At 44.9% G+C, this 14,070-nt stretch overlaps 1 protein-coding gene across 1 annotated transcript in view; it reads right to left on the reverse strand.

The window, feature by feature from the left end:
* PROX1 (prospero homeobox 1) overlaps positions 1–10,713 on the reverse strand; it is a 37,978-nt gene extending 27,265 nt beyond the window's left edge. The window contains exons 1-2 of the mRNA XM_009888164.1: positions 8,925–10,713; positions 2,244–2,351 (exon numbers count right to left, since the gene is read on the reverse strand). Coding sequence (XP_009886466.1) covers positions 2,244–2,351; positions 8,925–10,646 — 1,830 coding nt within the window. The 5' untranslated portion in view covers positions 10,647–10,713. The remainder of the gene's footprint in view (positions 1–2,243; positions 2,352–8,924) is intronic.
* Positions 10,714–14,070: the final 3,357 nt, after the last annotated feature.

Raw genomic sequence — 14,070 nt, forward strand, 5'->3', positions numbered from 1 at the left:
AGGACATTCTGGCTCCATTTAAGCAAAATTATGTTCTTTTGCTTCCGTAAGTAGGAGTGGTGAAGCTAATGAGACTGCACGTGGGCAAAAGGGGGAGCAGCATTTGGCCCGAGAAATTGCACACGCGTGCGAAGCACTTTGAAGCATTGAGAGGCAAGGAAAAGCCCAAGAAAAGACAAATGTTATCTAGTATCTACACCCATGGTTCTGCGGCGCTGCTGACCCTGTGTGGCTGTCATGTGTCCCCAGGGGTTTTGGGCGAATGTCCCCATCCCACACAGGTGCTCTGTAAAGCACTTTTGGGTTTCTCCTGGTGCTGTATAAATGTAAGGTGGCACAGAAGCAAATTTCTGTGTATTACACAACTTCGTAATATGCCAGAAGAAGAAGTCAGCGTGTGCGTGCAAACACGCAAGTGCGCACCTTCTTAAAAAGCGGGGAAAAAAAGCGGCAATGCCAGGGACAAAAACCTTCCCCACCTCGGTGTACCCAGCCGTGGGAAAACCTAGGGGCGAAGGCGCAGGGTAGCAGGGGAGCAGGAGCCTGCCCGGCATCGATGCCAGCCCCACAGCTGGCTGCGGTGGCTCGTCGGAGCAGCGGCGCCTGAAACGCTCCCTCCGATTCTCCCGTTCCAGGTGGATCCACTCTGAGAGCAAACCCTCCACTTGGCCCGCTGCGCCAGGCGCAGCTTTTTTTGTGTGTTTAATGATTCTTGACCAGCCATTTAGCCTAGGAAGTGCCTGTATTGCTTCCCCCCCCCACCCCCAACACGCAAGTGCGCACCTTCTTAAAAAGCGGGGAAAAAAAGCGGCAATGCCAGGGACAAAAACCTTCCCCACCTCGGTGTACCCAGCCGTGGGAAAACCTAGGGGCGAAGGCGCAGGGTAGCAGGGGAGCAGGAGCCTGCCCGGCATCGATGCCAGCCCCACAGCTGGCTGCGGTGGCTCGTCGGAGCAGCGGCGCCTGAAACGCTCCCTCCGATTCTCCCGTTCCAGGTGGATCCACTCTGAGAGCAAACCCTCCACTTGGCCCGCTGCGCCAGGCGCAGCTTTTTTTGTGTGTTTAATGATTCTTGACCAGCCATTTAGCCTAGGAAGTGCCTGTATTGCTTCCCCCCCACACTCCTTTTTGTAAATGTTGTCACCATCCGCTCGGCACACGGCATTGAATGAGAGGAACCTCCAAGGGCACGGCTGTGAGGGGCACAAGTGTACTGAGACGTGCAAGCGCACGCAACGTTAAACGGAAAAAAATAAAGGGAAAAACTGCCAAGAAACTTGACCAAAGAGAACTGATCAGCAGAAACTGGGCCAAGTTCACAAACCTGCGGGATAATCTTCCGCTAAGACCGAAAAAACCCATAACCCAAAAGTGATTAAAAGAAGGATTTCTGTAATTTGGTCGGGAGGGGAGGAATGTAACAAACTAATTTAAGCTAATGTAATGTTTATAAAGTTACTTAGATAATGACACCATGTATGCCATTATAATCATTAAAACCCAATCTATGTTTTTTTTAAAAAAAACTTCGATGATTAACACAAAATCAAGTTGATGTGAAGAAACAATTACTTTTAGAAAAAAAATCAGGAGGTCCTAATATTCTGTAGAATGAGGGAGGATGCAGCTGTATGTCGACAGCTTTCATATCCTCATTTGAATAATGTGGCCTGAATCTGTCACTTTATTCATCCTCCTTATGCTCAGTGTACTCTGCATCAACAACAAATTAAGTTGTAAATAAGAGACAATCATCACTTTTGTTTTTAAGCAGCTTCTGCATGGAGAATTTCAATGTACTGTTTCTTTTTGACAGAAAGAAAGGGATTCTACACTCTGCTTATGTAAGCACAAATATGAGGAAACCAACCGAAATGAAACAATAAGGGAGCACTTCAGAACTGCTCCAAAATGTTCTTGGAAGTACATTTCTACCACCAGTGAAATCTCCTTTTTTTTTTAATAGGATACGCATACTGAAAACTGTTTCATTTACTGTGATAATTATTCTTACTTTGCTCTAAAATGTCAGTGATTTTTTTATTTTTAATTTAAAGTCATCCCCTTTCCCCATCTAGGCACAAGCAGGTTACACCTCAACAGGAAGACCAAGTGAATAATGTCAGCTGTAACCTTTGTGTACGCAGAAATATTATTAATCTCTAATAGGACAACATGATACCATTTCATGAGCAAATATAGCATGCAGTAAGGAGAGGGGGAGGGGAAAGAGATTTTCTTACCTTTACGTCTGAGAAGTAGGTTTTCAGCATATTGGAACTTGGGTACCGGGTGTAAAAGAACATGAGCTTGGCCTTTTTCAAGTGATTCGGTGACAAGCCTTCCTGCATGTAGGATTGAATTAGTAAAGGAAAATGCTGTTCTTGAGCAAGCTGTTTCTGAAGGTACAGAGCTAGCAAAGTGCCCCCTTCAATACTCTACAGTTCCCCAGACTACGGGAGAAAATATTAACATTTAAATTGCTGCGCTGTAATTTTCTGTAAAATAGCTAAACGAGGGATGCGAGGCGATGTCACTTAAACCCTGTATTTCCTATCAGTTTTGGTGCTGGGTCTCGGGAATCTTGCAAGTTTACGGCTTGCGTACCATATGTATGTTCACTTGTTGCTAAGGAAACAAATGCACGAAGCATGTGCTGCAGAAAACTTATCGGGAGCTTTTTCTCCCTCTCCTCTGCGATTCCAGCTAAAGTTTCTTTTGCTCTCAGTTTGTGCCACTTGCACGAAATAAAGCTAATGCGTGTGAGACAATCGGAGGCGCTTCATCATTTTGAGCAATGTTTGATACAGGCAGTGCATTTCACCTGTTTCATTCGCGTCGATAAATTTTAACATCTTGAGTAACTCTCTCTAATCCTGCCGTGGCTTTGCTCCAGTGGCTGCCTTGCAAATCAAAGCAGAGTTTGTACGAGGCAGAGCCCCTCTGCCGTGCAACATCCCCACCACAAACTTGTCACCTCCTGATTTACACAGTTAACTCCTCGGAGAACGAAGCCGTATTTGGGGCTAACCAATCGATAAATGTGGGCTAGCAGATCAATAAATGGCCACTTACCCTATAAGGCAGCCTATTTATCCTGGAAACATCATTACCTTTTAGATCTGTAAACAGAAGCAACGAAAGGAGTTCCCAAGGGAATGTGAAGCTAACCATAACAATCTCGGCTTGCTGATTTTTCTCCCAGCTTCTTGGCTCTCTTTTGTGTACTGCGTGCTAGAACGGCTCTGGTCACATCTGTGCCGCAGGCTGGCCCTGCCATTTCCTCAGCAAATTAATGGCTTTATAATTTATCAGAAATGAAGATGCACGTGGAGAAAATCAATGTGGCCCCCACAAGGTCAATTAAGGGTTCTTCCCAGAAGCTTCTCTAAGGACTGTTTCTCCTAAACACAATTGTTGAAAATTTCGCTCGGTTCACACCTTACAGTGGGGGAAGGTCAACCAAGCTGACAGATGTGCTGCAGCCAAGGTGCCTCCTCCACCTTACGGCCGGGCGCACGTCAGCAGAGAACATCTCATTCCAGGCCTCGAGACGGGAAACCCAGACTAATTTTTATCAGCAGGCTACTGATGATTAGCTAGCCTTTTTTTTTTCAGCAGAATTCCTTTTTCTTTAATTTGTGAAATCTACTGAAACCCTCCCCCTTTATTTCAGTTACAAGGTTCCTTTTTAGATTGCAAAAATGTAGCATTTTAAAAAAAAGTAATTGATAATATTAGTTTAAAAACCTCTTACTATCTGGAAGTACATGGAAAACGGCTCAGCTGAACTTGCATTTTGTGTTAGATGCTTAATGATTACAAAGAAGATAATTTATGACTGACATACTTCTTGTGCCAAGAGAAGAGTTGAAAGAACCTCCAGTTACCTCCATTAGACTGATAGAGAAGTCTAAAAGAGCATTACACTCTGCAGTGCCATCTGTCAAAATACGTAAGTGAAATAATAGTAGCAAGCTGTCACCTATTGCTTAGTGATAAGAGTTTTAGACAAATCAAAACTTCTACGCCAGAAATCCATTTTGTTATGCGATCCTTTCAGGAAAGTGGGGGTCCAAAGGGGTACTCCAATAAGTAAAAGACAAAAAAAAATCCTAAGTCTCCTTAATTTGCAATTCCTCTGACGCTGACAACATGTTAGTATCGGGTTTGGCGTACATCCTCTTTCAATGCAAGCTCAAAGACAGACTTAAACTTTCAAAAAAAGCTCTCATATTTGCTGGATTTAAGCATATTAGACAGTTGTCTGAGCATTTGGATTCCTTCTGCATTTAGGATTTTTAAATATTTTGTGCTCTAATGCCAGAGGATATTGATATTGAATGAAACATGTATTAAAAGATGTTCTGAGACTCAAATTCCCAGAAATCCATTTTTTATTAAAATTATACTTGTTCTTAAGCACTTGGCAGCCTTAAAGCGATATCAAATATGCAACAAATCTGTATATCTTGATCCTAAGGTTAACACTTTACTGTGATAAAAGATATGATCTGTAATAATCTAGCAAAAAATAGTTAATGACAGACTTAAGAGCTAAGAATTAGATAACCCATTGCTATTTCAGAAAAAAACTGAACTGACCAATTGCTTAATTTCCTTTTTAAGTGCCTGGGCTGAAAAGCAACTGTTCTTCCAAGAAAGCACTAGCTGTTTCCAGGATACTTACACACGCACAATGACTCATGATGAAATAGATTCAGTAAACATACAGCTGTACCGAACACGAGCTAAGCCCCATTCAAGGCCAGGAAAGAAAACGAGCACAAATAAATATTAAGGAGGTAAAGGGAGGAGGGGTGCCGAATGGAACGCAAACAAGCTCTGTCCCAGCAGCTCGTGTGGCTTGCCTCAATTCTCTTAGCTATAGCTTTGTGAAGACAGATGACATTCAATTCTATGGGTAATGCAAAATAGACAATAACTGCTGAAACTTGAGCCAGCTGCCAGGTGTAAAAAAAAAAAAAAAGGAAGGAAAAAAAAGGAGAGAAAGAAAAGATGATAAATCCATAAATTAATGAAAGACATCTGCTCAGGAACATAAAAGATCAGAGGAACAGTGTACTGCAGCTGAACCTAAAGCGGTGTTCAAACAACCTGAGAGTGTCGGCGTTGTGCGTTTACACAGTACAACGGAGCCTCACCTAACGCAGCAGCGGCAGCAAAAAGGCAGAATGCTAAGAAATAGCAAGTGAAAGACTGGGAATGAAACATCCACACACTCTTGCACGTTTTAACTGGAGAAGAACAGGGGTGGCATTGCACAGCATTTGACTCATTTGCACTTCAATCCTCCCAGGTAATGCTCCTCTTTTGCAAAAACATTTTTCAGTGGAGATGATCTTTCACTCCCGTTACTCTCAGCCTGAGCTCCCACAAACGCCCTAACAGGCTTTGTTAGCCCACACATGTATTAAGCTGAAGGAAAAGAGGTAAGAATAGGCTGTATCAGGTAAAAAATCTGCACTGGCAAAGCCAAGCTGCTCCTTAAGTTACACCTCAGGTGCTTTAAAGCAGCAAAGCTCCAAATAGCTGTATCTCAGAGCATCTTCAAGACCCTCCAAAGAACGGGCTGGCTGGAAAGTGTTTGTTCATCGCCCAGGTTTTATCAACAGCACGGAGTTACCCAGCTTGCTGTAAAATCACTCGCTCTTTTTTTAAGTTTAATTAGTTTAATTCTAGTCAGATGTAATAACTCCTCATTTCAAAATGTTGTAATTCACTAATTATAGCTTTCACATATTGGGACTGTGAAACTCATTCCAGTTGGATTGGAATTCTGTTTAAAAATAAATAAAATTGTAGAAAGTTTCACTAATGTTTTAAAGCCTTCCTGCCAGGGAGAGCACGCTAAACTTCTTCACCTTTACAGATGTCTTAGCAGCACACAAACTACTGTTGTGCTTCAATTTTGATCTATGCAAATGCTTTGGGACTGAACAAGGCTATTTTTCTTGAGATGCAAAGAGGATGCATGACAAAGAAAGAGCATGCAGAAAAACAATTCGCTGTCTGTTTCTTTTGGAATTTGAATAAAACTTAATATTTGATTAAACAGATTAGTTTGCAAAGATACAGGCTGCATTCATGACCAAGATGGGAATTCATGCTGCAGGTGCATCTTATCTTGTTTATCAACATAAGCAAACATTAACCATTTCCTTCTGCAATTCAGCAAAGAACGAGCAGATACATTTTACAGGCATTGGTTAAAAAAAAAAAAACAACCAAACAACAAAACAAAACCCCCAAAGTCAAAAAACAGGCTAGTTCAGTGTTTTAGCTTACTACTAAAACCTGAACTTGGCTGTATCTGCTAGTCTTATGTTCTCATCCTGGCTGTATTGTCCAGAAAAACAGATGTTGCTTTCTGCAGGGAAGAAAGATCTGCTTCTCTCAAGAAATATATTCCCTATATGTGCACATTCAACCATGCAAAATAAAAGCGCCACAACAGAATCGACCACAAACAAACCAACATCCATACTGCTCCTTGCCCTGGAAACTGTGAGCTACCTGGACAAACGAGTCGCTGCTAAAAAAAAACCACATCCATCCCCACAGCTGAGCCATATACCAGGGTACGCGTTCTATAGAAGCACTATTTAATAAATCTGTTTGTCCCAATAGGTCTGAATCTAAACCCAGATCAAACTGCAGCCTACAATAGCGTCTAAGTGGGAAAGTCAGAGCGCTTTCACAGTGGTGGGGGAAGACACGGGGCAAGGGAGGAGGAAAGGAATCACTCTTGCACCCGGCGTTTCCCCTGGCTAAGCCTCGGAGAGGCGGGGGACTCTCGCGCCCCTGTTTTGGCAGAAGCAACAAGCTCCATTAGCGACTGACCGCCAGTGAGAACGAGCAGGAGAAAGGCGGAGAAACGGCAGGGGTGAGGGAGAGATGCTCTACGGGCGGAGAGGATCACATGCAGCCCTAGAACTACTCCTAGTTCACACGCTTGGCATTTTTCAGCTCTGATCACTCCTCTCCCAGGACAGGAGAACTACTTTTATACAAGAACAGTTAGTATGCCACTGTCCTGTTTGGTAGAAATTACTTAATTGCTCTGGCCTGAGTCTTGCCCTCAGCTGCCACTCCTGTTGACCTGAGGACTGCTTTCTAAGCATCGCAGCTTGCGTTTCAATATGCAAGAAAGATTTTCATTTTGTATCTCCATAAGTAACTGGCAGTAACCGTGAGTGATGCTGGTGTTAGACCGACTCCTCCGTTTTGCCATAAAACATACATGGCAAGCTGAAGATTTCCCTGCTACCGAGGCAGCTGAGAGATCCTCTTTTGGCAAAGAGGTCCCTCAAATGTCACGTCCACTACCAGCTGGCTCTTTTAAAACACCAACAGCTAAGGAAGGTGCTTTCAAACTGGGGACCCTTTCCCCTATCAAAATGGGACTATTCATACAGGTCAGACAGCAGCAATTCTTGACTCAGACTCGACCCAAGTTACATCAAAGGCTGGTGGCAATGGGCTCTGGAACTGCAGCACCTGGTGCCCACTGCCATGGGAGGGATGGGAAGTCCAGGCAACCAGTGGGTCTCGAGCCCTGCCAGCACCCTCCTGAGGATTTAACACGTCTACACGAAATGTGATTAAATTTATCTAAACCCACCAGAGTTATTAACCGCCTAGAAGACACTCGGTGATGGTGCACAGCCTCGTGCATCCGCTTTCATGGGATACCCCTGGAAAGGGGACAAGTTCCTCAGCATCACTGCCATTACTCAGGGAGGGGCAGAGTTATTCAGTCGGAATTACTTTCATCAGCTGAGGAACGAAATTAGCTGCATCTAAGGCTCTGTGCTTGTGCCGTTGCCTTCTGCCGGGCTCTTGGAGCCCGGATAAAATGTTGATCTGACCTTCATTCAAAATCCTCAATTTTAGCATTGGGCAGACACAGTATTTTATTCACTTTTAATACAACTGTACTAAGAAGAAAAATCTTTTGACCAAAAAGCACATTAGGGGAAAAGATGCAAAGAGTGGGAGGTGTTATTGCTAAAAAAGAAAAAAAAAAAAATCTAGTACTAGTTTCCAGGAAAAAAGAAAGAGCATGACTATGTCTGGTTATGCCTAAATAAAGTCAGAGATGTATTTTTTCCCCTGACTAAAGCCTGCTATTGAGCTAAAAAGAGAGATTTTATTATCATCTTTTTTTTTTAAGCAGGGGAAGTGTCCTGTAAATTTAATACAGCTGAAGTTTTATATTTAATTGTTCGCTCTAGCTTTCCAAAATAATTTGCTTTGTGTATGTTAGGACAAAAGATTTCTGTGTATGGCTGAACAGAGGTTAATCATGCATAGCAGGCAGCTGCACAAGGGCTGAGGAACAGACCTCTGGGTGGGGGAAAGAACTTGATGCAGCCTGAATACATCAGTACCTGTGTCTTTTGTGCTTCGTCTCCCTTACGGGCTCGGGAGCTGAAGGCTCACCATGACCAGACCGTGGCTCTCTGTGAGCCCCGGCCACGACACCATTAACGCAGGTCATGTGTTGGCCTGGCAGGGGAGGGAAAGGAGGCAGCCATGGCTTGAAAGGTTTTTGGCCGAGGGCGACGTCCCCTCCATCACCTCCCTGCCTGGGGAAGGACCTGCTGGCCCTGGGAAACCCACCGGCACCCGGGTCATGGGCTTGGCTCAGTTTCTGACCCCACGGGATGGTCTAAAAGGCTTGGGGAGGGGGGTGGCTATTTTATGTGAACACTGTTGCTGAAGGAGAGCCATCAGCCAACGCCTGGCATTTTATTTGGCCTCCCCAAGCCCCCCCACCTGCTCCCCCACAACTGCCCCGCTCCTGCAGCCCCCAGGGGACGCTCTGGGATGTGGGCATGGCCCCTCGTCCTCTCCCTCCAGCCACCGCCGTGTTATCACTTGTCTTTCAAAAAGGATATTGCGCTTCCCGAGTAGGGTGAGATTTCAGACATGTCTTGCAGGTCGCCGCACTCGGACTTTATGAGGGACAAGGAGAGGCCCTCGGCGGCACTGGGGGGGTGGGCCGGCGAGCAGGGGTGGTGGTTCATGTGGTGCGACGACATCTTGGTCCTCAGGCTGGTGGTCTCCCGGGTCAGGTCGAGGGATTCGGGGGAGGCGCGCTCTTTCCCCGGGAAGGAGGCCGACGGGGCGCCCAGGGGGCTCTGGAAGGGGTAGGCCATGAGGGGCAGCGGGAAAGGGTGGCGGAAAGAGGAGGTGGAGAAGCCGGCGGTGGCCGAGAGCGGGGACTGGTGCAGGGAGGCATGATGGCCCCCGGCCGGCGGGGCCGAGGCGGATTGGTCGGAGGAGTTTTTGCGGACGACAAGGGGCAGCGCCTCGGTTTGGTCGGTGGCGCCGGGCATGGGGACGCTGCCGAAGGTGTCAAGGGGGTTGGGAATGATGACGTCCCCGAAGCACTGCAGGCGCTGGTTGGCCGTGTGGAAGTTGTGGTTCTCCCCGTTGACGGCGAACCTCGCCTGCGGGATCTGGAGAGGCGGGAAGACCTGAGGAAGCTGGCGGGAGGGCTTGGACGAGAAAACCTTGACCACTGTGTCCACAACTTGCGACATGGCTGTGTTGAGCTCCTGCTTCAGTGTTTCGGCCAAATGTTTGCCTTCGGGGTGGAAGGCGTTTGGCCCTTGCTCCTTCTCCTTGGGACCTTCTCGTTTCGGCTTGTTCTCCACAATCTCCTGCTCCCGGATGAGGGCCCGCGCCCGGTCGATGAACTGCCCTGGGTCCAGCTCACACATCTCGTTGTCCGACCTGCCGACAGAGTCGCCGCCCCTCGCGTCCATGGTTTCGGAGCGCATGCTGTCTTCAGACAGGTTGCCATCTTCATCATTTTCGGAGTCAGTGCTGTCATAGATCTGGTAGAACTTCTCCTGCAGCTGGCGCAGCTGCTTCTGCATGTCCTCCAGCTGCTGCTTCAGCTGTCTGCGCTCCTCTCGCTTCTGCTCTTTCCTCGCCGAAACCAGCTGCTGGAAACTCTGCTGCTGCTGTTGCGGCAGCTTTTGCTTGCGTTTGTTTTCTCTGTAACTTTCTCGGGGACTCACAGACTGCGGAGCTATTTCTCTTTCGTTTTCATTGCCCCTTAATGCCACGCTGGGGGAATGGCTCATACCCCGAATTATATTCTCAACCCGGGCGCGTTTAGCTCTCAGGTGCTCGTCGCATAACCGATCCACATCAAACTGGCTCATAGTCGGCCTGCCAAAAGGGGAAAGACACTCTTGGGGGCTGTCTCTTGAAGAGTTGCTGCATACATCCTCCTGATGTACTTCTGAGCCTGTACTAGAGAGACCGCTGGCTTGGAAACTGGGCTCCGTGCCACCATTTTTGTTCATGTTATTTTTCAACAGCTGGGAAATTATGGTTGCTCCTGGAAAAGGCATCATGGCATCTTCATATGAGTTCGCCCTCTTCAGCAGCTTGCGGAGTACATTTGACTTTTCCCCATCTGCATGCTGCACCACTGAATACTCGACATCCTGCTCTGAACCTTGGGGATTCATGGCACTAAAAAACGTTGCTCTTGCCTTTGCAAAAAATGCAGATGCTGTCCCTACCGTCCTTTTCACTCCAATGTCAACTCTTCTTCTCTTGGTTTGCCTGCTTAAGAGGGCTGTGCTGTCATGGTCAGGCATCACTGGACTGTTATTGTGCCATCTTCAAAAGCTTGTCAGCTGGGCTCAGCTCAAGAATCCTGGGACCCTGGCCAACAGAACAAAAGGACTGATGAATCATTTTCTTTAAATTTCTCCAAATTTCCTGACCTCAATCCTGAATAAAATGCAAAATGCATAGGCTCTGGGATTTATGGCACATTACAATTATTGCAATTTATTATGCACTCTGCTTGAAATGAAACATTTTTAAATATTTCTGCTCCACTGGTTTAAGATGGATTAAGATTTAAAAAAGCAAAAACTGCTTAAGCACCAGTAATATGATTCTCTTGCACAAATGCCTAAAATGATACTGTTTATCTTCAGAAGAAAGAGTAGATTAGAAGAACACAGCCTCTGACAACCAATTGATTAAATTTAGGGCATTGAGATACATGTTACAAAAGAAGATGAAAGTACTCCTTATTTAAGATTTATTGTTAAAACAAGAAATTGTATAAAATTTGGATTAAAAAAATTCAATTGCGATGTAAAAACCATAATTGTAGTTTTGCTTTTTAAAGAGAGATAAAACTGGTAAATAAACATTCGAAGGTCAAAACAACAACTTTCACTTAATTGTAGGTAGGATAGTATACGTGTATGTGAAAGGCAAAGAAATCATAGACGCATTTAGGCTTACACTGGGGAAAAAAAAACTCTCTTAAATCATTAGGGAAACATTTATTCAGCAAAGCAAAAATGCATTAAAATATTTTATGGTCGGGATTATAATATTTACAGAGATGTGATCAAATAAAGGCCAAAATGTACTTCGTTAACACAGCCTCGTATGTACCAGTGACCAGCCACGACACTGTTTTGAATTCCCCATACATTCCTTCCCTTTTCTTCACTTATATTCTCCAAGCAAGCCCCACTACCGAAGGCTCAAGATTCTGTATTTCGTACACTAAAATACATGACGTTAAATTTTTTGCATAGCAGAAACGAGGCATGTTCAGTGTCACATCTCTCTGCTTTAGAAAAATCTCCAAGAACAGTATCTCAAATGCCCAGTGAAGCCCTTCTTACATGTAATATTTTGAATACACAGAATCTTATTTCCTGTGACATGCAGAAAAGATGAGAAAAAATATGGAAAGATGAAAGAAATAACATCAATCAGCTGCGTGAGAAAGGAAGATACCTTCTCTTTATATGAACTCTCATTGTTTCCCAGGAACACAGCATAAAAAGATAACACACTTCCTTGCATTTTGTAAAAGGCTCTTGACATAATTTGTGACTTATTAACTAGTGATGCTAAACTCACATTGCACATAAAGCACTAGACTCTCTTTCCTGTTTCTTAAAATTTAACACTGAGGAAAATTAAAATATTTTTCATGCGAGGCTTATCTAATATTAAACTTTACATTTGCTTAACAGAGCACAATCTTCACAATAACAGGGTATATTGCCAAAGGCAGCATGCAGACTTTTTGGAATTGCTCCCATCTCTTTCGGTTCACCTGTAAAAACATCTACGTGCTCCCTAGGACTGCATCTGTGGCTAGTTTTAAAGAATGACTATCCATGCAAATAGGCATAATTTCAGCATGAAATAATCTGTAAAATCAAGACAGTAGTCAATGCTTAGTTTGCAACCAGGGTAGAAAAAAAAAAAAGCTTTTAATACTTAGAGACATTATGTTTATTCTGCAGCCTTTGCCCACGTATTCTGGATGTACTAAAAGAATTTTCAGAGGTTTGGTGTCAGAGACAGTTATGCAAGGGACGTGATGTTTGTTTACATTACTGGCTCCTTGCATACAGGAAAGCAAAGAGTGATAAAAATAAAAAAAAATATGTCATGAATTCAGATGGGAAATCCAGAGCCTTAGACTGTTATCAGGACACTGCCTTCAGAGATCATTCCTTATCAAGAAGCACATTAAGCAAGTGAAGTTTGGAGACCTCACGATAATAATAAAATAACAAGGAGTTCTGTTGCAGGGGCCAAATTCTACCACCTGCACTCCGGATAGCATCCCACCCTGCATGCAACTCCCCTGGAGTCCAGGGATACCAAAATCCTGTTACGTGCCAGTGGTCGGATCAGGCCCAGCTGGGCAGTACGTGGGGTAAAAGACCATCTCTTGCTTTCTCTCCATTAATGCAAAAGCAGTTTTTCAGGGGTAGAAACAGGCTCAAACAACTAGGTCTTCCCCTAAAAAAATCTGAGGAGTTGGGATTTCAGAAGGGTTGTTTTTGTAAATAAACGGCCAAAGTCCTCAGGGGGTGGAGAGGGGCGACCATCGCCGGAGATTTTAAGCAGGCGATACTGGCACAGAATAAACCAGGGTCAAGGTTGACCTTTCTGTCCAGTGGTGTTCATTTGAAAGCGATATAAACTAATTGCACGATAGCCGAAAGAGCCCTTGCTTACTGCACATAAGATATTCTAAAGGCATTCTGCGTAAAGATAATACTTGCCAACAGGAAAAAAAACCCAAACCAAACCACCAACACCGAAAACCTTCACGCTTTTCCTTCCTTTTCTGTAGTCAAGCTACGCTTGATTGAGATCCAGCAATAAGTTCCCAGACTTGCATCAAAAAACTCATGTCAGGTTTCAAGTTTTGCACATTTCCCAGCAAAATTGAGGTGCCTGACCACTGTTTCCCTCTCTCTTGCCCAATCCCAACCAAGGACACGCATGGGGAGGGCTTGTTGTACCCTTGAGTCAGCAGCTCAGGAAACAGGCTGTCCTGCGCCAGGTTGGAAGGTCATTGCCACGCATCCTTCCTCCCCAGTGTCCATTTTCCTCTCCCCGAGCCCCCGTACCAGCAGCTGCTCGCCTGCCCATTCCTGCCACCGCAAACATGCGGCAGGAGGTGCTCCGGAGCGATGCCCCCTCCTTCCCTCACTGGAAGCTGAAAGCATCGGAGTTATCGTACACTTAACCTGGGTATTAAGCAACGTCTCCCATTTGCCCTGGTGTTATCCCGAGCCTACAGACTGCCAGCTTTAAGGCTTACGTGCCTTTCGGCTTAAATATGAGAAATAGTTCTACTTTAGCCCGACAAAACAGAACGGTTATCGAACAGCCAGTTAATGTTTTGGTCTCGGAGGACCAAAACCAATTCACACCTCAAGGGAAGCGGAATGGCACGTACAGCGGGATGCAAAATCCCAGCCACGACAGGCAGACTTCGAGACTGATTAGATTAGAGCGGGACAAATAAGGAACTCTCGTGGGGGGAAAAAAAAGAAAATTAGGAAGTTTGTGCCCTTTACGTAGTACCAGTACTTTGGCTGCACATTGTCTTAAAACTATATTTCATACATCTAATGTCTCTGTACAGCTATCCAGAAATATGTAGCCAGAAAGACAGCTTAGGTTGTCAAGATCTATGTAGAAATCTTCAGAAGCATCATTTCTTTCCGAGCTACAAAG

The sequence above is a fragment of the Charadrius vociferus genome, unplaced genomic scaffold, assembly GCF_000708025.1.
Source record: "Charadrius vociferus isolate BGI_N301 unplaced genomic scaffold, ASM70802v2 scaffold340, whole genome shotgun sequence".
Classification (NCBI taxonomy): Eukaryota; Metazoa; Chordata; class Aves; order Charadriiformes; family Charadriidae; genus Charadrius; species Charadrius vociferus.